The 27964-nt window shown below is 46.5% G+C and overlaps 1 protein-coding gene across 3 annotated transcripts; it reads left to right on the plus strand.

Moving 5' to 3' along the window:
- LOC310706535 (uncharacterized protein) lies at window positions 1-26488 on the plus strand. Of its 3 annotated transcripts, XM_083502686.1 has the most exons (8): window positions 1-898; window positions 6751-7535; window positions 13024-13185; window positions 17921-18104; window positions 20417-20568; window positions 20940-20966; window positions 23094-23212; window positions 26382-26488. In XM_083502686.1, the coding sequence occupies exons 1-8, from the start codon at window positions 784-786 to the stop codon at window positions 26476-26478; spliced, it is 1641 nt and encodes a 546-aa protein (XP_083358812.1). In that variant the 5' UTR covers window positions 1-783; the 3' UTR covers window positions 26479-26488. The 3 variants fall into 3 exon arrangements, with proteins under 3 accessions (XP_083358812.1, XP_083358814.1, XP_083358813.1); XM_083502688.1 differs by lacking the exon at window positions 23094-23212; XM_083502687.1 differs by lacking the exon at window positions 20940-20966.
- Window positions 26489-27964: the final 1476 nt, after the last annotated feature.

Here is a 27964-nt window from a genome sequence, read left to right on the forward strand (position 1 = left end):
GTTTATATGTGGCTTGCTGTAATTATATATTTTCCCTAATTTTGTGTGCTGCTGCTGGCTACCATGAGCTCTTCTTTTTTTAAAAAAAGACAACATTACGGGATTGACTTTGAGAAAGTGAAAGAAATAAACAAACACTGCAGTCCTCCTCACTGTAGATCTGGGTCCTTGAGGGTGGGAGGAACTGTCTAAATGTCCCCAATCTTTTCCACAGCTCGGTAGGATCTTAAAGTTAAAGCAAAGGTCCGAAACAGCGTTGTCCAGGAGAGCAGGAAAAATATAATACTCTATGCTGTTTCCTCTCCTTGCTGAGATTTAAAAAATGAGAAACAGCAAAACCTGACGTTGTGCAAACAAACGGGGATCTTTGTTTTTTCAGGAGGGCATTCTTGATAGCGAAGGTAGTCCGAACCCCTCCAGTCGTCTTGGCTTATCAACCAAGGGAGATGCATTCCAGAGAGCTGCTCCCTTTTTATGTCACAGCTGGCTGAATGCCTGTGCTTGCAATTCCGCAGCTTGCAAAAGAACAGCCCCTTTGGCCGCTGCTGGAATGAGAGAATTCCTTCTCCCCTGAGCAAGAAAACTCCTGCCTCCATTCCTTTGGGACTAGGGTGAGAAAACAAAACATGTGAGTCTCTCTCTCCCCCCTTGTTCTTCCTGGGAGCCCAAAGATGACAGGCTGGGCTTGCGAAGCCCACCCTGCACTCTGCTGCTACACCCTCTGGGGACTTTGGAATATCCTCCTCCTGGAAGCATGATTCTTTCAGCCGCCAGCGTTCCCACATGTCACTGAAGGGGTTCAACTCATGGGCCCGCGCTTCCATCGGCCAGATGTTTAGCTCCTCCAAGATGTTCAGCTGGCACCAGTCGTTCTCCATCAGCGCTCCGTGGAAGAAAGGTAAGCGGCTGGAACCGACGGGAGCGTTTTTGTGGGCTTTTGGAGACCGGGGAGAATTTGGGCCAGCAAGTTAGGACGGCAGCGGAAATGTAAGAGGCAGGATTTGGGGCAGAGTGTACTTGGACTTGTGGAGACCATCTCCCCTTGGGTGGGTTTCATGGGATTCCAGATGTTGGGCAAACACCACCTGTTCTGAATGCTAAATCTGAATGCAGGAAAACAGAAGAACATAGAAACATAGAATTGCAAGCACTATCTTAGGTGGCAGAGCTAAAACCCTCAATTTTGGAGAAGATCCCTGGAACAAGGATGTGGGTCAGTCACGTTTGCCCAGATCTGAATGTAAAAGCTCGCTACCCAACTCTGCTTAAATGGTTTACCCAATAAAAGGTGTGGTCTGAAGCACGTTGGGTCTCATCTTTGGGATTCAAGACCCCCGATTTCAGATCGTGATCTCCCCTTTAAAAATGTTTCACCTGGATTTTCGAATGCGGAGGAAAGTGAAATTCCCGGATTGTTCCCTCGTTGCTTTTCTAGTCACCACTAATTACTCTGACTTTTCCACAGCCCAAGGCTGCCTGCTGGGACATTTCAAACTTGTGTTCTGGGCTTATAACTTGGTCATAAAACCATGAATATACATGAAAGCAGATAACTGAGCTAGTGAACTGGGATCAGGTTTTATTTTAGAATAGAGAGTGGGTTAGAAAAAACAAAATAATTGGAAAAGGAAAAACACAGATATACTTCATAGTATATATAAGGAGAATATTATAGTTTAGAGGGAAACGTGAGATTCCCAATCCCTTCTTCCGGTAGCAACAGTGCAGTGTGAAGGAGAATTCTGCAAAGGAGAATCAGTGGGCAGGAACCCCACAATAAACTGGCATCAGTTGTTCAGTTTATTTTAGTTTCTTATAGGACAGCAGCTCTTTCTGCCTGTGAATGGTCTCAGGACCAGAATGTTTTTCCCCCTAGTTTACGGCGCAATTCTGAAATCCCGTGGTGATGACATTGGCCACGGCTAGAAAAAATGGTACATTTCCAACTGACTACAGGATACAAGTTAACTCAACTCAATGAACCTTTAAGAATTTAGCAGGGACCAGAGTAAGTGAAGGTACAACTTCGGCCTTCTCATCAGCCTGGGTCTGGGGCACAAATCATTTTTTCCAAATGGAAAAGAAAAAAAAAAACACTGAGTCCCAGAGCATTGAGGAGGTCCAGCATAAATGTGTAGATACAACTCGGTCGGCCAGTTGGTGGTACATGGATGTGTTGAGTCATCTATGCATGGGGAGGCAAATTCTGGGTAGAAAGTTTCCTGCATTGCTGAGGGTTAGACTACATGACCCTTGCTGTCCTTTCCAAGTCCACAATGTTATGATTCTGTGAAGGGTGCCACAACCATAGCTGTGCGTTTCGTAAATACTCTGGGGCCATGGCCAGTCCAGAGAGGAAGAATCTGAGCTGGAAGCAGCAATGCAAACACTAGATAACTATTTGAAAATAAAGTCTCCTTCGAGGCTGTGGAGGTGAACTAATCCCCAGTGTAGAAGGCTGTTGGCAAAAGTTAGCATTCTAAACTTCCTTCACGTAATAAGGGCACGCCAGACTGAAGCGATGATGCCCAGCTCTGAGAAGTTCTGGAGGTTGTTTTACACAGGGACAGAAACCCAAATGTGGGGCTGTACTGAGACCAAGAAGAAGAAGACATGGCCTCTGCCTCCTTCCTTCTCCTTTTCCTGACGTCTCCCTGGACTGAATAAATCGTACCCCTCTATTCTGCTTTGTTCAGACAGCACCTGGAACCCATTGTATGAGATCCCTTTCAGTTCTTCAATTTTGACAGGGACCTGGCTTCTTTTGCTGTGTAAAATACCATGCATATTGACGGTGCTTTATAAATAAGTGGATAGTATTTTCTATACCAGTTTTGTCATCCAGATTTAGCGTATTTGTCTTCCGTCATATCCCATGAATGAAACACAGACCCTCCAAGGGTCCCTATTTTCCAGGGACTGGTCCCATATTTACAGAAGCCGTCCCGGTTTTTGATGCGATCCCAGAATGTCCCGCTTTTCCTCAGGACGTCCCTATTTTCATCAGAGAAATGTTGGAGGGTGTGGAGTTATGTGACCCCCGAGCCAAGGAGATAAGGGATTCTACAACCTTAAGAAGACATCTGAAGGCAGCCCTGTATAGGGAAGCTTTTTAATGTTTAATGTTTTGTTATGTTTTTATATATGTTGGAAGCCACCCAGAGTGGCTGGGCAACCCTGTAAGATGGGTGGGGTATAAATAATACACTGATGATGCTGATGGGATAGTAAAGGTAAAGGGACCCCTGATCATTAGGTCCAGTCGTGACTGACTCTGGGGTTGCAGCGCTCATCTCGCTTTATTGGCCGAGGGAGCCGGTGTACAGCTTCCGGGTCATGTGGCCAGCATGACTAAGCCGCTTCTGGCAAACCAGAGCAGTGCACGGAAACGCTGTTTACCTTCCCACCAGAGCGGTACCTATTTATCTACTTGCACTTTGACGTGCTTTTGAACTGCTAGGTTGGCAGGAGCAGGGACCGAGCAATGGGAGCTCACCCCGTCACAGGGATTCAAACCGCCGACCTTCTGATCGGCAAGTCCTAGGCTCTGTGGTTTAACCCACAGCGCCACCCGCGTCCCACTATGGGATAGGATAGGATGGATGGGATAGGATGTCCCTATTTTCACCAGAGAAATGTTGGAGGGTATGGAAGCATCATTAACATTTCTCTTTTACTGTTGGGAGATCAAAGTGTGAAACATGAGGGATCACTTGCTCAGTGTGTCTACAACGGAGGACCACTTCACACATGGCATGCTTAGCAAGGTGTATGCCTAAAAATGCAATGTTTGTGCATGACAGTTGCTTGCTGGATGGAGCCAGCTCTTCTGTTGGATAAGGCTGACCAGCGGCCTATATGAGCAACCGAGCCATGGGCCTCTTAGAGCAGCGTTCTCAGGGGTGTCTGATTACTTAGTTCCCTTTCCCACCGCACGAGACAGGAGCCATCAGAGAAGTGGAAAATGTCCATTGTTTCAGAAAGGAAATGGCGGAAATTGCAGATGTCACCATGTGTTTAAAATAAGACTCATGAGGCGAAAAGTTTGTGTTGTGTGCTGAGGGAAGGACCACCTATGGTGCCCTGGGAAGGAGAAGGTGGGGAACAAAGAACCCAGGAATTAACCCTAATCCTCAAATCCACATTTATAAATAGCCAACCTGTTCTCTTTCTCGCAAGTCTTTATGTAATGTTATGAGGTTTTGGAGATAATTGTAGGATCCATTGTGGTCCAAAACAAAAACACCTTGATTTCAAAGTAAATTAAAAACAGTCAATATTATCAACGAAAAAACAAGATTGCCTTCCTGTTTAATATCAGTCACAGAGCTCCCTGATTGAATCCCACCCCACCCCCCAAAAAAACCCCACAGCCATAGAAAATGTTCTTTGTATCCACACTGCTCCTTATAGCAGTTTTTCTTCTGTTGATTCTTATCCATCCACTGGTGCAGAGATTCAATCTAGATGTCTAAAGTTAGAACTCCGTTCCCTAATGTGCTACCTTTCCACAGACAGGGAGTTTGAGATATGGGAGAATATTCAATACTTGTGACTTCTGTGATGCAATTCCAAGATAAGCGATGCAGAAATTCCATGCATAACCGGGGCCTGTTTTTCCCCTCCACCTTTGTCTTGACTGTTAGCATGCGTCAAGATCATTGCCCTGCTCTCTGAATATTTACAGACGGTCTCTGCATAATATGTCAGCCTGTGGGCAGAGAATCTTACAAATTAAACATTACAGGAGGTCAAGGAAGTCATGAATCTCCCTATAATTGGATTGTATTACATAGCTATGAGATAGCTATGAGATGACCTTAAGGATGGAAATACTCTGCAGTGGTGTAGCTTGTGGGGAACCAGGGTGCATGGCCCTGGGCACAAAATTATGAGGGGGCACAACCACGACAGGCTCCCTGCTGAGCTCCTGCCACCTTCCAGAGAGATCTGGATTGGCTCCCAGTACGTTTCCGAGCACAATTCAAAGTGTTGGTGCTGACCGTTAAAGCCCTAAACGCCTCAGTCCTGTATACCTGAAGGAGCATCTCCACCCCCATCGTTCAGCCTGGACACTGAGGAACTCCTCCAAGGGTCTTCTGGTGGTTCCCTCATTGCGAGAAGTGAGGCTACAGGGAACCAGACAGAGGGCCTTCTCAGTAGTGGCGCCCACCCTGTGGAACACCCTCCCTTCAGATGTGAAGGAAATAAGCAGCTAACCTATCTTTAAAAGACATCTGAAGGCAGCCCTGTTCAGGGAAGTTTTTAATATTTAACGCTGTACTGTTTTATTATTATTATTATTATTATTATTATTATTATTATTATTATTATTCCATAGCTGCGGGGGATGGGGGGACAAGCCATACTGAGGCTGGGCCATCACCCTATGGGGCTGAGGTGTGCCTTCTTTCCCAGTGCCTGCAAGCATCTTGCCCCTGGGCTGGCTGAGAGGCGCCGGTTCTCCTGGCCTGTGAAGTGGCGAGGATGCAGCAGGCGGGGACCGGAGAGTGAGGGCACCGGTGGGAGCGGTGGCCAAGGAGAAAGAGGCTGCTTGTGCAGAGATGGAGGCCGAGGCCAAGCCATGGTCACTGCGGGCAGTGCATCCACTCTGCGTTCTTGATGCGGCCATAAAGCGTGTTCTCCTTCATGGAGAGCACGTGTTGCGGTGGGGGCTGCCAGGACACTCCAAAGTTGGGGGGCAGGCTAATTGATCGTTGGCCACTGATACGATTGGGGCTTCCCTTGTTGTTGGGAAGAAGTTAATGTTGCCATTTTTTGATTGACAGCCAGAAATAGTAAAACTCCTTGCACGAGGCTAGAGCTTCCTCTTTTCGCCCGTGCATCAGATTGCCCGTCCCTCCCTCCCTAGAATAGGGTTGTTCGCTTTGACCTTGCTATGCCTGTCATGGGGTCGTCTGCTTTGGAGCGGGGGCCTGGTAGGAATTTTGTCCATCTGGCTGATTGGCTGGGGCCATTTGGTTTTTGCCTACTGCGTAGCAAATCGTCACAACTTGTAAGGTTCGCGGTTAGGCATTGGTTTATGGTTTGGTTGGTTGAGGGGCATGGATTGGCTGTGCCTGCCCCTCTAATGCTGCTGCTGCTGCAAGGGATTCCGTTAAAGGAATTGGGAGATATTGCTTGTCCACTCTGTCAAGGGGCTCGGGCCATAGCAATGAGCTCCTGGTTGCATTTGGGGTGAGGGCAGGTTCCCTGCTCCGCGTAACCCCCAAGTGTATTCCCCCATTCTGACTTTCGCATCGTGCGGAATGTCAGTCTGTCCCCCATGGTGGGGGCAGATAGTCGCAACCAATGCCTACGCAACCACTCACAAATTTGTATTTTAATAAAGTTGTGGCCAAAATTATGCCAAAATGTTAAACAAAAACTTCTGTGTGATGTGTGAGTTATTGGGGTGGACCTGGGGACCTCGACTCGCAACTGGCAGGCAATGTTAGGGCATGCAAGGGCAGACCTGAGCTCTCCCACACCAATGCCCACCAGAATGCCACTCCCACGCCCCGCTACCCACAAGGGTTCCAGCCTGGTTGAGGGGGAGGGGGCTGCCGCCACCTACCAAGGAGGGAGGGAGGCAGGAAAGGGCCCAAAGGAGGAAGCCCCCCCCCCGGCACCTGCCTCAACCCCAGCTGCCCAGCCCACCAAGGCAGCGCAACCTTTGCCCCGCCCCATGTGCCGGCAACCCGTGGTATGCCACTGATACTTTATAGCTGTCCTCTCTCTCTTTTTTAGGCAAAAGGACCCGGCTAGCTGACAGCAGGGTGGTTCTGACCAATATGAAGATAATAAGCAACGATAAAAATCGAAGCGAAGGGCTAAGACCAGACCCTCCGACCACCTCCGTCTCTGCAGCAGAATCTGGTCCTCCTCAATCAAGCGTCGCCCCAGAGCGCCCAGCAAGTTCAGCCATCATATGTGAGGCGCCAGTGAAAGCCGAGTGTATTACTACGCTCCCTGGCCTTGACACATTAACGCCGAAACACCAGGTGCTGAGATTAGCCAAGTTTGAATCGGAAGACTCTGGTGTGGAGTTGCCGAGTGGGGCCAACTCTCCCTCGACCCCCAAGGGCTCTGAGAAAAGCTTTGTGCTACACAGCAGAGATCCGTCTTGTGACTCTGGGGTGCTGAGCGCCTCTTCCTCTCCAGCAGCTGACCACGCAATCACGAGAGTGTGCAAAGACGCTGTAGATGCTTGTCTGTGCATGGCGGATGGCAAACCGGCAGCGGGACACCGCGCAGGGCAGTCTCCTGAAGTTTGCTTGGAGGATGGCACTGATTGCCCAGAGGGGGGAAATCCTGAACCGTCTTTTTTGGGTGGCAGCCAAGGAGAGCGCGTGGAAGAGAAAACCAGCGGATCCCTGCTCACCACTAAACCTCCAGAAAAAGAGAAAAGACCTGGTGATGATTACGGAAAAGACAACTTTGAAGAGATACTCCTGCAGGGACACCCCTTGAGAAAATACCCCACAAGTGACAGTTTGGATGAGTACATGGACGAATGCTGTAGGCTGAGTAAGGTAAGATTCCTCTTCGGATGAAATGCCCAGACTCTTCTTCAATTAGTTATTGCGGAACAAAAGGCACCTTTTTGGCAAGTGAAATGCCCATTTCCTTGGACGGTGTTCTTTCAAGTTACAGTAATTTTTGCTCTATAAGACTCACTCTTTCCCTCCTAAAAAGTAAGGGGAAATGTGTGTGCATCCTATGGAGTGAATGCAGGCTGCACAGCTATCCCAGAAGCCAGAACAGCAAGAGGGATTGCTGCTTTCACTGCGCAGCAATCCCTCTTGTTCTCCTGGATTCTGAGATTCAGAATGTTTTCTTTCTTGTTTTCCTCCTCCAAAAACTAGGTGCGTCTTATGGTCTGGTGTGTCTTATAGAGTGAAAAATACGGTAACTGCACAATCTTAACCAACTCTACTCAGAAGTAAGTCCTATTGAATTAAATGGGGTTTACTCCCAGTTGTGGTGTTAGAATTGCAGCTCTGGTGGTTGATTGTTCTGAGTTGTCTGTTCTCTATTCCAGTTTCCACACACTGTGTTGGTTTCCTAATAGAGAGGCTGTACGAGTGTGTTTTGTTGTGAGCTGTTTATGTGATTTCCAGACAGCTGTTTCTGAATGGAGGGCTGGAAGTTCTCCAGAATAACTGCAGAATACAGTGGTACCTCAGGTTACATACACTTCAGGTTACAGACGCTTCAGGTCCGCTAACCCAGAAATAGTACCTCAGGTTAAGAACTTTGCTTCAGGATGAGAACAGAAATCGTGCTCCGGTGGCGCGGCAGCAGCAGGAGGCCCCATTGGCTAAAGTGGTGCTTCAGGTTAAGAATGGACCTCCAGAACAAATTATGTACTTAATTATGTACTTATGTACAAATTATGTACCACTGTAATCTACTGAAAGATACCAGTGCAATTGAAATCGGCTTTCCACACTAAGCATTCTTCTAGAACACCTGTTTATTGAGCATTCATCCTGAACTGGGGGCAACCCAGCCAGATGGGCAGGGAATAATAATAATAATAATAATAATAATAATAATAATAATAATATCTGCTTGCATGAAGCTTATGTTCTAGAGCAGTGTTTTTCAACCATTGTTCTGCGGCACACTAGTGTGCCGCGAGATGTTGCCTGGTGTGCCGTGGGGAAAATTGAAAAATTCGAAAGATTAAAAAAAAAGTCAAATTTTCGCCCACTAGGCGGGCACCGGACTGTGTCCACCCTATTTTCCATCCATCCTGGGTGGGGATCAGATCGGATGGGATCGGATGAGAGTGGACAGGCGGTCCGCTCTCATCCGATTCCCCATAGAGAGCAGCGGGGCTCTGACATCTCCCTCTCCGCACACAGTGGTGGTGTGCCTCGTGATTTTTTTTCATGAAACAAGTGTGCCTTTGCCCAAAAAAGGTTGAAAAACACTGTTCTAGAGCAGTGTTTCCCAGTGTGGGCACACACCCAGCAGGAGCTGGGACAGAGAAACGGGAGCTCACCCCGTTGCGGGGATTCAAACCGCTGACCTTCCGATCGGCAAGCCCTAGGCTCTGTGGTTTAACCCACAGCGCCACCCGCGTCCAACAAGCAGTTTAGGAAGCAATTAATTAAGGGGCTGCTGGGATGGAGAGCCAAGAAAATAGAAATTTGATTTGTGTGGCGGTTTAAGGTGTTGAAGTGTTTGATTAAGTTGAATATGAGGATTAAAAGGAAGGAAACGTCAAGGGAAAGGACTTGTGTATTGGAACAGGAAATCATAGCATCATAGCATTGTAGCATTTGAAGGGACCTGAGGATAGTCTGGTCCAACTCCCTGGAATGCAGGAATATGCAGGTGGCCCTTGCAGGAATTGAACCTGCAACCTTGGCATTATCAGCACTATGCTCTAACCAACTGAGCTAATCGAAACTCTCCAGGTAGGGCCATTTCACTCAGGCAGAAAGCACTCTGTGAAAGCAAGCACTCTGTGAAAGAAAAGGGTGTCGGCATTTTATTACACGTGGCTTCTGGGATGCAGGTGGCGCTGTGGTCTAAACCACTGAGCCTCTTGGGCTTGCCGATCTGAAGGTCGGCGGTTTGAATCCCTGTGATGGAGTGAGCTCCCGTTGCTCTGTCCCTGCTCCTGCCAACCTAGCAGTCCGAAAGCATGCCAGTACAAGTAGATAAATAGGTACTGCTGTGGCGGGAAGGTAAATGGTGTTTCTGTGCACTCTGGTTTCCGTCAAGGTGTTCTGTTGCGCCAGAAGCAGTTTAGTCATGCTGGCCATATGTCCCGGAAAGCTGTCTGTGGACAAACACCAGCTCCCTTGGCTTGAAAGCAAGATGAGCGCTGCAACCCCATAGTCGCCTTTGACTGGACTTAACTGTCCAGGGGTCCTTTAACATGTGGCTCTAATGTAATGTGCACTTTACCACAAAGTTGGCTCTTGCTTAACTTTCCTGCAATACTTGCTTATTGCCCAGAATTGGTATCTTAATGTAGTTTCTATGGAAGTTTATAGATTCATACATCAATCCCATCAAGTTAAGTTGCTATCCTGGACGATTTCCCCACCCCTGAATATGGGTTTATTGCATAGAACGGATATCAGAACAGTATCTGTGGACGTTTCGTGGCTTACAGCATGAATCTCAGCTAGTTATGTGTAACTAGTGGATTTCGTTGGTTCATTTAGTACAGAAATTGGTTGTCCCAGGCCATTTTTCTGGAATACTGTCTACTGCATAGAATGGGTTTTTGGAACATTGGGTGGTATTCAGGCAACGTTTACTCAGAGTAGACCCGTTGAAATTCATGACCACAATAGAGTTTGGCTCGTGAATTTCAGTGGGTCTGCTCTGAATAAAACTTAAGTTGGCTAGATTTGATTTCCACGGACGTTTTATTTCCATGGAAGTCAGTTTCAGCTATTCAGATATGGGATGAATCTGGTTGGTTTCGCTAGCTCAGAAGTTGGCACTCTGGGCTGTTTGGTTCTGGGTGTGAAGTGGTTAATAAAAGTATAATACCAGAATGGTTTTGGGTGTAAAATATTGTGTCCAAATGGGAAGAAGACTCAGATCCAGGGGAGTGGTGGTGGGACAAGGATGAGTGGTCAGAGGGAGAAGAGGGAGAGGACTTTGGGAGAAGGAGCTGTTCGACAGTGGAATTTGCTGCCAAGGAGTGTGGTGGAGTCTCCTTCTTTGGAGGTCTTTAAGCAGAGGCTTGACAACCATATGTCAGGAGTGCTCTGATGGTGTTTCCTGCTTGGCAGGGGGTTGGACTCGATGGCCCTTGTGGTCTCTTCCAACTCTATGATTCTATGATTCTATGAGGTCTTGGAAGCTGAAGAGATAACAGGGCTCAGTTGGGAGAGTCTGTGGCAAACAGAAGCCAGAATCAGAGGCCGAGATGAGTCAGGCTGCTGAAGAGTCACGGGTTTCTCTCCTTCCTGCTGCAACAAATTCCCTCTCCAGCTGGTTTCCCAAAACCAGGAGGGGCATGAAAAGGGGTGGAGGAGAGTTGGGCTTCATGAAGGTGCAGTCTTAAATTGCTTGGATAAAGCACTGGACAGGAGGGGGCTCAGACAGCTGTGGGGAAGCAGGGACTTTCAGTCTCAGCAACCGATTCATGGGAGAAGAGCTACTGCGGATGCGCCGCTGGTGCTCATTAGGCCTGATGCTCAGCCCAGCCTGTGACGATCGCGTTCTTACTTCTAAAGAATTGACTCCGATTTTGAGTGATCTTTGTGATTTCCTGCAGGCGTGCTCTGTGGCACAACCCAACTCGCTGTTTTTGAAACAAGTTTTATTTATAAAGGGGCCATTGCTTTTCCGTTCTGGCACTTCCAGCTTCCCAGTTTGAATTCACAGCACTGTGAAGTTTCAGTGCAGCACTCCAGCATCACTGCTGGCAAATTTCCAGTTCTAAACATGTTTCTTGATGTAAAAAAAATGTGACTCAAAGCTGCACACACACGCAAAATGCATAGCTGTGTGATAGTCAGGCCAATGTTTTAGGGTGGCCCTGGGGGCCTTCAGATCTCCTGCTCCTTCCCTCATTTTTAACCCCCCCCCCACTCTCTCTCTCACTCTCTCTCTCTAAATTTGCTTGCAGCCCTGCTGGGCATGCTGCAAATCACAGTGCTGGAGAGACCACAGCAAACTAGCCTTTTTAATACATTACCATATACACAATTATCCACACACTTAAATTACCATATACACATTTGTGCTGTGGGCTTGTGCCCTGAGTCTTTAAAGTCCCCAGATTGTAGCCAGTGCTGGATTTAGGGCGCTGATCCAAGGGGGCGCAAAATTGAGAAGACCCATTTGGGTGTGCCAAATTTTTGCCTTGCTCACGGTGGCATATTACCAAAGTCTGCCCCTGGTTGTAGCAGCACAGGCTACACATGCAAATTACAGTCACCTATCATGGTGCAATTTCCATTTTTTTCTTTTGAAAAGCCCTACGTATTACCTTAAAAGGGACGCGGGTGGCACTGTGGGTTAAACCACAGAGCCTAGGACTTGCCGATCAGAAGGTCAGCGGTTCGAATCCCCGTGACGGGGTGAGCTCCCGTTGCTCGGTCCCTGCTCCTGCCAACCTAGCAGTTCAAAAGCATGTCAAAGTGCAAGTAGATAAATAGGTACTGCTCCTGCAGGGAAGGTAAACGGCGTTTCTGTGCGCTGCTCTGGTTCGCCAGAAGTGTCTTTGTCATTCTGGCCACATGACCCGGAAGCTGTACGCCGGCTCCCTTTGCCAATAAAGCGAGATGAGCGCCGCAAACCCAGAGTCGGTCACAACTGGACCTAACGTTCAGGGGTCCCTTTACCTTTACCTTACGTATTACCTTGCCTATTTTGAATAACTGAAGCACAGTATCAAATTCAGAGAATGATGAGGAAATATGCTGGGCTTGCGTCTTCTCTGCACCCAAGCCAGTCTCTTGCTGTTCCAAGTCTAGATATTATGTAGATGTTGAACCTCTTCGCCTACATGGGCAACATCTTTTGCATGGACTTAGCTGCATCAATGGGAGCAGTAAATTTCTGTTTCAATGGAGCATCTCCCAAGGACTATACAGTGGTACCTCGGGTTAAGTACTTAATTCGTTCCGGAGGTCCATACTTAACCTGAAATTGTTCTTAACCTGAAGCACCGCTTTAGCTAATGGGGCCTCCTGCTGCTGCCGTGCCACCGGAGCACGATTTCTGTTCTCATCCTGAAGCAAAATTCTTAACCTGAAGCACTATTTCTGGGTTAGCGGAGTCTGTAACCTGAAGCGTATGTAACCTGAGGTACCACTGTATAATATTTGATAATAATAATTTATCATTTATACCCCGCCCATCTGGCTGGGTTTCCCCTAGACTTAACTGAGCCACAGTCCAGCTGGTTAGGGTTGAGGATTCCTTGCGGATGCCAGTATAGGAGCAGTAGCTAGGTTGCAACGTTTTCTGGAAACATCATGTGTGTTTGAACCAAAAATACCTGACATTTGTGGGGTGCTTTCTTCCTCATTGTAGGTGAACCAAGGAAATGCCAAGGCCCACGGCTCAGGCCTGGGTTACCTGGAACACATCTGCCAACTTATTGAAAAAATCGGGCAGCTACAGGAGCACAACCTGAGGTTACAGAAGCAAGTCAGCAGCTTGCAGAAGGAGCAGAAAGCAAACCAGCTAACAGAGGTAAGAAGAAAGGGCACAGGACTCCTTTTCGCCAGGTTGTAGCTATGGCTCCCCTGTTATGCCAGCTGAACCCCTGCTTCTACCTGTGCCCACCCAGGCAGAGGGGTGAAACTCTCTGCTCAAAAGCAAACATGGCAGGAAAAAAAGACAGAAGGCCCCACCACAGGCCATAAATCAGAGATGGTACTAGTGTTTGGGTGTGGTTTTTCCCCTCAGCGGGAGAGAAGTTCTTCACTCCATGTCTGGGAGTGATGTAAACTTCTGTCGTCCACCAGGTCTTTGCCTGAGTGAGTTCAGGATTTGATGTCATTGTATGCCCCCATCCCAGCCACGATTTGACCCTTTTTTGTCCTGTTCTGCTGCGATAATTCTGCCAGCAGAACAGCTCTATTACGCCTGGGATGGATCTCAAGATCCTCTGGCATGGGTGGCCCTTCCATCGCTTTCTAAATGTCCCTCAGCCAGCAAATCTCTGCAAGCTTGACTCCCAAATTTAATCTGAGCATCGAATCAGTTTGCTGCTTTCTGCTGCCTTGTAGTATTGGAAAGTTACCATAGAATCAAGCTGGAAGTCTCCTGCTGTCAGGAAGAGTCATCCCGCAGTTCACCGGCTCAGTCTACACAAGCGAGATTATGCGTCTCTGTCAAGGTCACAGATCAGGACAGTGTTGGAGCTGAGAAAAGAATGTAATCTCTCAGCTTCCTCTTGATTAGTCATATCATTATCTCCTTCCTCAGTTTTGTCCTTTTGATGTCCATGCAGCTGGTTTTGTGCTCAGATTGTCTCCTGCCATCCCCCAAATCATCTCTTTTGTATTGTTCTAATCCAGGCATGTCCAAAGTCCAGCCAGGGGGCCCAATCCGGCCCGCCGGTCGGTTTAATCCGGCCTCTGTGGCAGTTTATTTTCTGGGTTAAAATCCTTAAAAAAGGCCAACAACTTTGGTCGGCCCTCATGCATGTTCACTTCATCAAATTTGGACACCTCTGTATCTAATCTATTCTTTTTCTCATCCTTCTGATGCCGTTTTCAGCTGCAAAATCCAGCGATTTTTACCTGTGCTCCCCACATGGGACTTGGTTTTAGGGTCACGGCTATTCTCACAAGTTTTCAGATGGCATGATGTTGTGCATAGTGCCTATAGCGATTTTGTTCTGCAGAGAGTGTAGCACTATGTTGATTAATTTGAGCGGCATTGCCAAAGTCCATAATTACCTGGTTTAGAATATGATTTTGTCCAGCTCATAATGCATGCAAGCATTATGAATCATACAGAAGTTCTTTTCCACTTAGAAAAATGCAAAATGAACAGAACGTGCTCTTAGCTGAAGTACTTTTTGCGCAATACACTAATCACAGCTCAGACTGAGTTAAGCAAACATCTTTAAACACTGATTTAAATGCTCCTGCAAGCTATGGGGCAAGCCCGGGGAATCTCTGGAGCTAAACGTAGGGAGGGCAGAGGTACAAAAGAGTTGCGTAGTTCTTGAACTTCTCTGACCAAGTGCATGACCTGAATGATCTACATTGTAAAGGTAAAAAGGTACCTTTTACCTCTATATTGTTCACAAGGTGCAAACCTACCTAATTCTCACCCAAACCAGTAACTGACTGTAACAGAGCTTTGACGTGATCACTTCTCTCAGTTTTATGATGCAGTTCTCTGACCCAAACATGTGCAGAAAAAAGCACATATTAATTAAAATAATATATGCATTAGATGAGATATTGCATGAAAAAATTGCATGTATTAGGAGAAACACACATGAAAATGCATGCAGATTTTTACCTGCTGATTTTTTAAAATAAAAATTTGCAAATTAATGCACAACTGATGGGCAAACTGAACAGAAGGATGGAAACAGGAGAGAAACTGAAATGGACAGATTTTGCCTTTTATCTCATGGCTGTACACACTAGCCTCTTTGCTTAGGCCTAAAAGACAGGATCTCTCTGTACTTGTTAGTTCCAGATATCTTATTGTTAGGGCTTTTTTTCAGCCAACGTCTGAGGTGGGTGCCATTGCCATTCTAAGAGAACAAGGGAGAAGTTCATGGTGAGCTCTGGTACCTATTTTTCTAGAAAAATAGCACTGCTTATTGTTATAAGTATGGCTTCCTTGTTGTTGTTTAGTCATTTAGTCGTGTCCGACTCTTCGTGACCCCATGGACCAGAGCACGCCAGGCACTCCTGTCTTCCACTGCCTCCCGCAGTTTGGTCAAACTCATGCTGGTAGCTTCGAGAACACCGTCCAAGCATCTCATCCTCTGTCGTCCCCTTCTCCTTGTGCCCTCCATCTTTCCCAACATCAGGGTCTTTTCCAGAGAGTCTTCTCTTCTCATGAGGTGGCCAAAGTATTGGAGCCTCAGCTTCACGATCTGTCCTTCCAGTGAGCACTCAGGGCTGATTTCCTTCAGAATGGATAGGTTTGATCTTCTTGCAGTCCATGGGACTCTCAAGAGTCTCCTCCAGCACCATAATTCAAAAGCATCAATTCTTCGGCGATCAGCCTTCTTTATGGTCCAGCTCTCACTTCCATACATCACTACTGGGAAAACCATGGCTTTAACTATATACGGACCTTTGTTGGCAAGGTGATGTCTCTACTATTTAAGATGCTGTCTACTTTTTAAGATGGCTCCCTTACAGCCGTGCAATTCTTATTTATTTTATTTTATTATTTATTGGAAATTTTATTTACAACATAACATAACCCCCCCCAATACAGAAATCCACCCTCATTAAACGTGAACATGTATTCTCTGCATTTCCCCCATGCTTTTTGAAACTCTTGTCTGATTGCCTCTGTTAATCTAGCCAGTTCAATATACTCTATCAGTTTGTCTTGCCATTCCTTTTTTGTTGGCGCAATTTCTTTTTTCCAATTTTTAGCAATTGCTAAATTGCTAAAAATTCTTGGTTGTAAGCCTGAGGTTTGGCCAGGAGAAGGTTAATGAAAGAAGCAGGGCATCTGGAGATTATCTTGATGGCTCTGGCTGAGTGGCCAAGGAGTTTGCTTCTCTGAAGGAGATGCCTCTCTGTGGAAGAGCTCTCCTGGAATGTGAGAGCCATTTGAGAATCAGCTGCACCTCTCTCTGTTGTCATCAAGGTATCTCTCTTTGTGTGTGAGATAAGAGAGGCAAAAGCCAAGAGCAACAGGCATGTATTAGCCGTAAATAAAGAAAAATAAAATCTACGCACTAATTTGTAAATATGATACAGAGTCAGAACAAGTTAAGCAATGTAATACATGGTGAGAAAGGGCTCAGGACAATGTCCCAGTGGATATCTATATCTATATCTATATCTATATCTATATCTATATCTATATCTATATCTATATCTATCTATCATATATATATATATATATATATATATATATATATATATATATATATATATATTCTGTAAAAGCACATACAGATTTGGTTAAAAACGGCAACAAGAGAAAACTGTTTTAAAACAAAGAGCAAATAGTATACAGTGGTACCTCGGGTTACATACGCTTCAGGTTACATATGCTTCAGGTTACAGACTTCACTAACCCAGAAATAGTGCTTCAGGTTAAGAACTTTGCTTCAGGATGAGAACAGAAATCGGGCTCCGGAGGTGCAGCAGCAGCAGCAGGAGGCCCCATTAGCTAAAGTGATGCTTCAGGTTAAGAACAGTTTCAGGTTAAGAACGGACCTCCGGAACGAATTAAGTACTTAACCTGAGGTACCACTGTACTGCCCCAGTAAAGATATACACAGTCAATAAAAACAACCCGGCCACTTGTTGGAAGTGTCGGAAAAAGAGAGGGGACTTTTTTCCACACGTGATGGGAATGTCATATGGCATATGCTAAATAAATATTGGGGGGAAATAAAAAGTCAACCAAAAAAGTATTTTAAGTTATGTGGAAGGTTCAGTGAGGTGGGACCATAAAGGATTGGTTTCTTATATGCTGGAAGCAACTAGAATTCTATATTCCATCAGTATCCAGACATTACATACAAAGATAGATTGTTATTAATTTTAAATGTGATATTAATCGGTTTATCGTCATCTTACTTTCCGTTTGTTGAGCTTCTTGTTAAACCAGACATACAGTGGTACCTCTGGTTATGTACTTAATTCGTTCCGGAGGTCCGTTCTTAACCTGAAACTGTTCTTAACCTGAAGCACCACTTTAGCTAATGGGGCCACCACGCCACTGCCGCACGATTTCTGTTCTTATCCTGAAGCAAAGTTCTTAACATGAGGTAATATTTCTGGGTTAGTGGAGTCTGTAACCTGAAGCGTCTGTAACCTGAGGTACCACTGTATAATGTTCCGTATTGTAAGTGGTAATATAACATATGCATAACAGTGCATATGAAAATATTGAAGGGATTTTCCCACTCTGAAATGCTTATTATGGATAACTTCACAAATAAACTGGTATCTGGAGCAGAAATTAGTTACTTAGGAATGTCAAAATCGTATTTTATGTTTGTAGAATGGAACATACAACTGAAGAACTGCAAGTAGGGTCTCCAAAGGGTCTTGGTGTTCTGGGGTGAAGTTTCACTATACAGTATTCCTAGATTATGTTAGGCACGTTTATTTTGGCCAGACAGTTCCTAGGGAAGAAGCTGGCCATCTCTCTCATGGAATTCCAGCAATTTGTTTGTGCTATCTCGTGGCGCCAAGTTGCATACCCCTGACTAGCTGCAAATTAAACTCAGGCATATCTCCTCTTTCACCTGGCGTAGGAGTGTTTTCTACAGCATTGCTCCTGCGGAGCTGCCAACATTTTGTTGAGCTCACACCAAGAAGGGAAGATTTTTTTTCCTCCGAAGAGCAGACCGCACAGCCTATTGGTGCAGAACGGAAACATGTCCGACCTCTCAATCATTCCAGAAGGAGGAGGAGGAAGCAGTGACAAAACAAGCAAAGGTAGGTTTCTGTCTTCTGGCCCAGTGACCTTAATGTATAACGCACTTGTTATGGAATAGGTCTTAATCGGCGGCCACAGTCGTTCAGTGGGTGAACGCAATAGGACATTATTCAGTAGACATGGGCAACATTAAACAAAGCACATGCTTTTCACCAGATCTGCTCCCAGATAATTCCTTTCTAACACAGCCGTCACTTTAACAGGGGCAGTCTCAGACCCTCCAAGTGTCCCTGTTCTTCAGGGACAGTCCCAGATTTACAGAAGCTGTCTCAGTTTCTGGTTTGATCCCAGAATGTCCCGCTTTTCCTTGGGACATCCCTATTTTCATCAGAGAAATGTTGGAGACTATGGTAAAGGTAAAGGGACCCCTGACCATTAGGTCCTGTCGTGACAGATTCTGGGGTTACGGTGCTCATCCCGCTTTATTGGCCGAGGGAGCCGGCGTACAGCTTCCAGGTCATGTGGCCAGAATGACTAAGCCGCTTCTGGCGAACCAGAGCAGCACATGGAAATGCCGTTTATCTTCCCGCCACAGCGGTACCTATTTATCTACTTGCACTGGTATGCTTTTGAACTGCTAGGTTGGCAGGAGCTGGGACCGAGCAACGGGAGCTCACCCCGTTGTGGGGATTTGAACCACCGACCTTCTGATCGGCAAGTCCTAGGCTCTGTGGTTTAACCCACAGCGCCACCCGCGTCCCTCCACTTTTCCTTAGGACATCCCTATTTTCATCGACGAAATGTTGGAGGGTATGGTAGGGATGCCTCTATTTTCATCGGAAAAATGTTGGAGGGTATGGAGTTCTGCAACCCCCGAGCCAAGGAGATAAGTAACTCTACAACCTTTAGAAATCATCAGAAGGCAACCCTGTATAGGGAACGTTTTTTTAAAAAAAATGATTACTCTTTCATTATATTTTATATATGTTGGAAGCTGCCAAGAGTGGTTGAAGCAATCCAGTCAGATGGGCAGGGTATGAATTATTACTATTATTATTATTATTCATGTCCCTGTTTTCATCAGAGAAAGGTCAGAGGGGAGGCAGTAACTTTGGCCTGGATCTCTGAGTGACCAACACATCATGGCATTCTCTAGCTTAGTCTTTGCATATGCTGTGTATCTCCTTCAGGGCCGGCCCTGCCATTAGACAGAATGAGTTGGCTAGGAAGTGGCAGCAAGGTGTTAACAGCACAGAGCTGAATATGCCAGGAGGCCTGTCCTGTGCTCCCTAAACCAGTGATGGCCAAATTTGGCCCTCCTGCTGTTTTGGGACTACAATTCCCATCATCCCTGACCATGGGTCCTATTAGCTAGGGATGATGGGAGTCATAGTCCCAAAACAGCTGGAGGGCCAAGTTTGGCCATCACTGCCCTAAACTATCCTGCTGCTCTCAGTTGCAGCGGAGAGTGCTTTCTCATCACAAGGACTGAAGTAAGATTCAATACTTCAAGTCTGGTTGGCATTTGTGCATGGAGTGGAATGCGGGGGGGGGGGGAGAGAACCATCTTATCCTTTGCCTCAGGCGGTGAGATGTCTTGAACCATTCCAAATCTCCCTTCGCCATTGCACAAGAAGACAACGGCAGCAAACATACACTTTGTTGTTTAGTTGTTTAGTCGTGTCCGACTCTTCGTGACCCCATGGACCAGAGCACGCCAGGCACTCCTGTCTTCCACTGCCTCCCACAGTTTAGTCAAACTCATGCTGGTAGCTTCGAGAACACTGTCCAACCATCTCATCTTCTGTCGTCCCCTTCTCCTTGTGCCCTCCATCTTTCCCAACATCAGGGTCTTTTCTAGGGAGTCTTCTCTTCTCATGAGGTGGCCAAAGTATTGGAGCCTCAGCTTCAGGATCTGTCCTTCCAGTGAGCACTCGGGGCTGATTTCCTTAAGAATGGAGAGGTTAGATCTTCTTGCAGTCCATGGGACTCTCAAGAGTCTCCTCCAGCACCATAATTCAAAAGCATAAATTCTTCAGCGATCAGCCTTTTTTATGGTCCAGCTCTCACTTCCATACATCACTCCTGAGAAAACCATAGCTTTAACTATACGGACCTTTGTTGGCAAGGTGATGTCTCTGCTTTTTAAGATGCTGTCTAGGTTTGTCGTTGCTTTTCTCCCAAGAAGCAGGCGTCTTTTAATTTCGTGGCTGCTGTCACCATCTGCAGTGATCATGGAGCCCAAGAAAGTAAAATTTCTCATAAACGTACACTAGGCGCTCGCTTTTCTAACTCTGAACAATTGTAACAGCTGGTAAAAAGCAAGACGACATAAGCTACCTGTTTACATCGGTCAATCTTCTGACTGCAGGGAGAGATGTTCGCCTGGATCCGGAAAATAACCAGCTGATAATGGACTTACAGCTGTCAAATGGAAAGAAAAGTGGACAGAAGGAGTGCAGGGATGGATACTGTGTGACTGGCGGCCAAGCTCAGCTCCTAAAGGAGTCAGCCATGAAAACGGTGAGCGATATATGTTCATGTGGCGTAGCTTTTTGTGGACTGGACCCCACTTTGTCGGACACACTTTTACAGTGGAAGCTGGTTCTGCAGCAGCTGCTATTGCACATTCCTGCACATCTTCTCATGCTGTCTGCAGAGGAACAGCTCTCATAATAATGCTGGATGATATCAAGATACATTTCGATTACATCCTAACAGGGGAATGCAAAGCTTTGTGCTGGGTGGGGTGGGCAGGGTGGGGGTTAGATTGCACCCTCGACCTGTTCCCTTAAACAGCTTTGCGCTGTTCATACGGTGGCTGGAAGGCTTTAGAGCGGATTCTAAGGTGTACCCCCAATATTAATTCTATGCTCTCTTCTTTTTATTTCTAGGGCTTTGACATTAGCAGAAATGCCTCGGTAAGTAATCACTTTGGGAAAGCAATTCATACCAAATTTCCCCTTGGATGCTGCTGCTACCATCCCTTGTTTCCCTACTTTCTCCTCCCTCTGCTGAAATGAAGATTGCCCCTGGCTCAGAGCAGGAGCGTTCCTTTGTCATATATATATATATATATATATATATGAATGCGGGTGGCGCTGTGGGTTAAACCACAGAGCCTAGGACTTGCCGATCAGAAGGTTGGCGGTTCGAATCCCCGCAACGGGGTGAGCTCCCGTTGCTCGGTCCCTGCTCCTGCCAATCTTGCAGTTCGAAAGCACAAAGTGCAAGTAGATAAATAGGTACCACTCCGGCGGGAAGGTAAATAGCGTTTCTGTGGGCTGCTCTGGTTCGCCAGAAGCGGCTTAGTCATGCTGGCCACATGACCCGGAAGCTCTACGCTGGCTCCCTCAGCCAATAAAGCGAGATGAGCGCTGCAACCCCAGAGTCGTCCGCGACTGGACCTAATGGTCAGGGGTCCCTTTACCTTTTACCTATTTTATGTTGTATTTATCTATGTTGTATTTTATGCTGTTTTTAAGTCGCATTTTTAATCAATGTTTTATATTTGCTGTTAGCCGCCCTGAGCCCGGTTTTTAAACTGGGAAGGGCAGGGTATAAATGAAAAATTATTATTATTATTATTATTATTATTATTATTATTATTATTATTATTATTCCCTATCTGAGAAATGGAGTGGTGTCATACATGAGTTCCATTCTGCCTTCAGAAGCAAGAGCCGCTTGCCAGATGGCAGAATCCCCATGCCAGCAGCACTACCACACAGCAGGAATATGCAGTGTTTTTTGTGTGATCCACAAGGAATTTGCCCTCCTACAGGATATTCAGTATGCTATTAGTGCATAATTAATATCAGTGCATGCGGGACGCAGGTGGCGCTGTGGGTAAAAGCCTCAGCGCCTAGGGCTTGCCGATCGAAAGGTCGGCGGTTCGAATCCCTGCGGCGGGGTGCGCTCCCGTTGTTCGGTCCCAGCGCCTGCCAACCTAGCAGTTCGAAAGCACCCCCGGGTGCAAGTAGATAAATAGGGACCGCTTACAAGCAGGAAGGTAAACGGCGTTTCCGTGTGCGGCTCTGGTTCGCCAGAGCAGCGATGTCACGCTGGCCACGTGACCCGGAAGTGTCTTCGGACAGCGCTGGCCCCCGGCCTCTTGAGTGAGATGGGCGCACAACCCCAGAGTCTGGCAAGACTGGCCCGTACGGGCTGGGGTACCTTTACCTTTACCTTTAATATCAGTGCATAATTGCATGTGGCTCTCTAAAGATGTGTGTGTGTGTGTGTGTGTGTGTGTGTGTGTGTGTGTGGTAAAGGGATCCCTGACCATTAGGTCCAGTCGTGACCAACTCTGGAGTTGCGGCGCTCATCTCGCTTTATTGGCCGAGGGAGCCGGTGTACAGCTTCCGGGTCATGTGGCCAGCATGACTAAGCTGCTTCTGGAGAACCAGTGCGGTGCATGGAAACGCCATTTACCTCCCCCCCGTAGAGGTATCTATTTATCTACTTGCACTTTGACGCGCTTTCGAACTGCTAGGTTGGCAGGAGCAGGCACCGAGCAACAGGAGCTCACCCCGTCGCGGGGATTCGAACCGCCGACCTTCTGATCGGCAAGTCCTAGGCTCTGTGGTTTAACCCACAGGGCCACCCACATCCCTACCACAAAAACCACAAAAGCCTGCTTTAAAAAAAGAAGGTGTGACAGCTGCGCTAGGGTGACATTGTGCTTTAATTGCACAAACCTAAAGTTCCGCTATGTGAGCAAATTCCTCCTGTTAAATGCTGCCAGCCCAGAGGCACCTGCGGCTATTGCAGGCCTTTTTCCTGGGCTGTGTTTCTCACAACGCCAGCATATTATCACGGATCACCCTTTTACAGTATGCCGGAAGCTGCTGCCGTTGCAAATTATATCCTACGTCTCAAAATAACTGACCGTAAAGAGGCTACTCTGAACCTTTTTTGAGAAAAAGAGATTTCACCTTTCAAGCATGCGCCTTGTGTTTACCAGTTACGTGGGGACCATGTGCAAGCTTAGGAACTGCTTTCCTGTCCACTCGCCTTGTGCTAAAACGGCTTTGCATATTCCGCAGGGTGACAATCTGGCCTGGGGAAGAATGAGAGATCTCCTGAGAAAGAGTAGGGGAAGGAACCAGAGCAGGCTGGGCTTGTCGTCAGCTGCCTTGAAAAGGTCATGCCCTCAGCTCTATAGGTAAGCTTCCGATGGTTGTGGCTACACTCAGGTGTTAACGGGTCACTGTTTCCATGTTTGTGAACTTTCATCCACACTCTCATGAACGCTCTCAGTTTAAGGCCTCTGATATTTGTCTCAGTGTTTCCTGCGCATGAGAAAGTGTGGTTGCCACTAGGATAAGGGAGGGTGTTGAATGCTGTGAAAAAGATAAAAAATAGAGATGCAGAGCAGCTTCACATCCGCAGTAAACTCCAGTGTTAGGATCTGAGCATTCATTTGAGGGTGCAAGGGTGATGGGGGGCAGCAAAGATTCTGGGAGGCCGGTCCCTGTTCTGGACCGCATGCTATTTACTGCACATTGTAGAACTACTGTGGTTTAGCAACTGGACTCCTAAACTTGGACCGATTCAGGAGAGTTGGCTTCAAAGTCCTGTCCGCATATGATGGAGCGAGCTTGTTCTCTTCTGCTCTGGAGGGTAGGACTCAAACCAGTGGCTTCAAATTACGAGAAAGGAGATTCTAACTAAACGTCAGGAAGACAGTAAGAGCTGTTCAACAGTGGAATGGTCTCCACTGGGAGGTTGTGGACTCTCCTGTGGCCGTTTTTAAGCAGAGGCTGAATGGCCACCTGTCATGGATTAGTTGAGATTTCTGCATTGCAGGGGGTTGGATGAGATGGCCCTTGGGGAACCTTCGAACTCTATGGTTCTATGAAATCAAAGATAATAACACTTTTATTGCCATTGTACAAGCTGTGTACATTGAAATTAAATGAACTTCCCTCCCCAACACTCAATCTCTTATTGTACAACACACCACCTCACAAGTCAATTTCGCTATGTTATTTCCCGTTCAACAGCCTAACAGCCCACGGATAGAAGCTATTTTTTAGCCTGTTGGTATGGCTGATTATAAGGGACGTGTGTGGCGTTGTGGGTTAAACCACAGAGCCTAGGGCTTGCTGATCAGAAGGTCGGTGGCTCGAATCCCTGCAACGGGGTGAGCTCCCGTTGCTCGGTCCCTGCTCCTGCCAACCTAGCAGTTTGAAACCACCTCAAAGTGCAGGTAGATAAATAGGTACCACTTCAGCAGGAAGGTAAATAGCGTTTCCGTGCGCTGCTCTGGTTCACCAGAAGCGGCTTAGTCATGCTGGCCACATGACCCGGAGGCTGTACGCCAGCTCCCTCGGCCAATAAAGCGAGATGAGCGCCGCAACCCCAGAGTCGGCCACGACTGGACCTAATGGTCAGGGGTCCCTTTACCTTTACGGCTGATTACACTTCTAGATCTCCTGCCTGAGGGTAGAAGATTAAAGAGGTGATGGCAATGATGAGGTTGACAGTACTTGGCAATTCCTGTAGCATACATCTGAGTTTATGCTGGCCCATATAGGCTGGGAGCTGCAACCACCCACATTTTCCAAGTTCTTGTTTGTTTTCCGTTTTCTTGGGGTTTTTTGGCCATGGACAGAGGAAACGGATTATCTTGTTTGCGTACGCAGATGTGTTATGCAACGCTGCGAACCCCCCATGTCTCTTTAGATGGGGATTCTGCCAGAGCCCAGGGTCTTTCCTGAAATGACTGTCAGTGTCTTTTGATTTCCTGTGGGATAAGCAGCTGTTTAATCATTCCGCCTGGGATTCTCCTGTCGTGTGCACTTGAATATCAAATACACCTGGTATTTACACTCCGGACTCCAGTTGCAGCTGTGTAGTCCTTTATTGGCCTCCCCCACCCCCAGAGCAGCTTCACAGCTGGAACAGAAAACTGGATTGGGACAGGCAGGAATCCTGCTATTGTTTGAGCAGCTGAAACAAATAGAGAGGCGGAAGAGATCAAAATGGGTGCTGTGAGCAAAAACAGCTGGGGATCAAACGAGTAGATGTGGACATTTCTTGAAATATGGACTGGAAGCCCAGCTTACCTTCCTTTTGAGAAAGAGCAGCTCCTAATTTCATTTATGAACAGCAGTTTCACCTTCTGCGCCCCCAAACTGCTCTCACTTGTGTACTACATGCAACAGAAAATATTGTTGATCTTCAGCAAAATAAGAGCAGAGAACCTAAACATCTGCTGCTATACATTATCCCTTCACCTCAGTGGAAGAACCATATTATACGTTCAGCAGAACTGAGTGGCAAAAATCCTTAGCTCTCCCATGCTGAGATTTGTAATTTTGACATCATTCGTTTGCTTTCATAATAATAATAATTTATTATTTATACCCTGCCCATCTGGCTGAGTTTCCCCAGCCACTCTGGGCAGCTCCCAATCGAATATTAAAAAAAACAATACAGTATTAAACATTAAAAACTTCCCTAAACAGGGCTGCCTTCAGATGTCTTCTAAAAGTCAGATAGTTGTTTGTTTCCTTGACATCTGATGGGAGGGCGTTCCACAGGGCGGGCGCCACTACCAAGAAGGCCCTCTGCCTGGTTCCCTGTAACCTCGCTTCCTGCAGGGAGGGAACTGCCAGAAGGCCCTTGCCGCTGGATCTTATCACATTGTATAAGCTGCCTTAAGAGCTTAGTTACAAAAGTCTTAAAACTAAAATAATATTAGACTGCAGGGTTGGAGTTGTAGGTTAACAACTTCCTTAACTCCCTCGTAGCCCTGATAAAAAACCCCCTAGAAATCCCACGATCCACTGTAGAAAATATTTATTCTTTTTATGTACCTCTTGACATACTCAGGAACATCGTTTCCAAAGAGATGTCAAGAAGTCCTTTGCTTTCTCCAAGTGTTTCACTTGTAAACTGGGGTGGTGGTGGGGAGAGATTGGCAAGGAGAGTTGGCCGGCAGCAATGGTGGGATGAATCACATTTTGAGCCACATTTGAATTTGAAGGCATCTTGGCCCAGCTCCTATCCTGAACTGGTTCTTGGTCGTTGAAGAGTGACAGTACCTCCTTATAGCAGGATGGATGTAACGTTCGTGTTTATCTGTTTTCCCTATGCCGGTTTGCTTGTTTCTCAGTGCAGCGAGGGATTGGGCAGTAGGTTGCTTTTACCCTCAATAACTATTTTTGAAAGCTTACACAAATGTTTTGAAGAGCAGCTGTTTTGGAGTATGGGTGGAAAATATCTGGTGCCAGGTGTGTCTGTTTTATCATCCAACAACATGCGGAAAATTACAGCCGTTATTCCCAGTGGTTTGTATTAACGGTAACTTTTACCTGTCTGTTCAGGCCAGATTCTGCGTGTTTGGATTTAAGGAAAACAGAGAGGAACTCGATGATTGCCTTGGGACAAAGTTCAAAGAATGAAAGCCTTTGGCCTTTCTGACTGGACAGAGGTAAGAGAGCCAGAAAATGGCTGAACAGAATTCCCCCCACCCTGACACAGTGATGATATATAACCAACCCTTTGTGGCCATTTTCAACATCCAGAATGAAGGAAGGGAGCTAGCGCTAGCAAGACCCTGCTGTCAAAGTTCAAATGCAAGACCTGATCTTTCAAGGACTCCTTGTTCAGATGCACGGAACAAGGTGTTGGAGAAGTTAGGGAAACCAATCTAAATGATCGGGGGAAGGAGGGAGAGAGCTCATCTCAGCTATCTGCCAATCACCCATTCCCACCACCCTTCTGAGTAATACCCCTCCCCACCTTCTCACTATATAGAAGGATCTGGCAACTTCTGTTTCAGTGTATCTGAAGAAGTGTGCATGCACACGAAAGCTCATACCAAGAACTAACTTAGTTGGTCTTTAAGGTGCTACTGGAAGGAATTTTTTTATTTTGACTATGGCAGACCAACACGGCTACCTATCTGTAACTTTTGCTTACTGCGTCTTTGTTTCAGAAAGAAAAGCGTTTGAGCTCCGAAGGTTGCGATGCTGAGACTTGTCAGAAATTGCTTGGTTTATAACCCTCCAGAATGACTGGGTAAACGGATTCTTTCTGAGAAGCAAGTTGGTTCCTGTGTAATTTAAACTTACGTATCCAGATATAGTTGGCCGCAGTAACTGTATTAAGTTACTTTCTGGGGAATTCCAAAGGGGTAACCTGCAGTAGACTGTTGTACCAAAATCAAAGAAAGAAAACAAATGTACTACGCACTGTGGAATAGAGCCAATTTCATCCTACATATGTACTCTTAATACCTGGACTTGGTATATCGTTTGTTCTAAGCAGCCAATGGCTGCCAGTTCTCTGGCGTTAACTTCTTCAGACTCGTTCGTTTTTTTAGTTCTACCTTCACATTGGCTAGATCACGCAGCAACAGCGTTAAGAGTAGTTTAAAAGTAATGGTGGGAAAAGGAATTTTGCAAGGAAGCAGGAGCCGGTTTATTCCTTTAAGCAAAACTGTGCTCGGTTTTTTTGGTTGTGATTAAGAGAGAGGGAAAGTGGCAAGAGAATGTTGTGAAACGGTGGGCACTGTTACAGGAGAAAATGTGGCTTTGCCCGATATCTCCGTTAAAAGACAAACCAACCTAAATGAGAAGCAAGTGCAGGAGAACAGAGAAGTGTTCTGGGAGGGTGTCCCCCCCCAAGGCCAAAACCTGCATGGGTATTTGACAACAGGGTGAAATGCAAAGCAGTATCTAGGTGGTGCCCACTGAGAGTCGATGAAACCATGTTACATGAAAGAGCTCAACAGTGCAGAGGCTTACAGCAAGCAGGGAATCCCATTTCTCCAGTGGCCAGGATGGGACGGGGGGTTTCAGCAGTGGTAGCACAACCTGGAACGATTAAGATTGCATGTTGGGCATCACCATTTGACTTGTAAAAATGTCCTCAGATGGTAAAACAGTTCTTAGCTTTTATATGC

This window comes from Podarcis liolepis (genome assembly GCF_965112155.1).
Source record: "Podarcis liolepis genome assembly, chromosome: 5".
Classification (NCBI taxonomy): domain Eukaryota; kingdom Metazoa; phylum Chordata; class Lepidosauria; order Squamata; family Lacertidae; genus Podarcis; species Podarcis liolepis.

Bases quoted from the DNA above. Each gene is read 5' to 3' on its own strand.
- LOC310706535 (XM_083502686.1), top strand. From the start codon at position 784: ATGTCACTGAAGGGGTTCAACTCATGGGCCCGCGCTTCCATCGGCCAG. The intron at 7,536-13,023 runs GTAAGATTCCTC...TCCTCATTGTAG, and splicing joins AATGCTGTAGGCTGAGTAAG to GTGAACCAAGGAAATGCCAA. The intron at 18,105-20,416 runs GTAGGTTTCTGT...TTCTGACTGCAG, and splicing joins CAGTGACAAAACAAGCAAAG to GGAGAGATGTTCGCCTGGAT.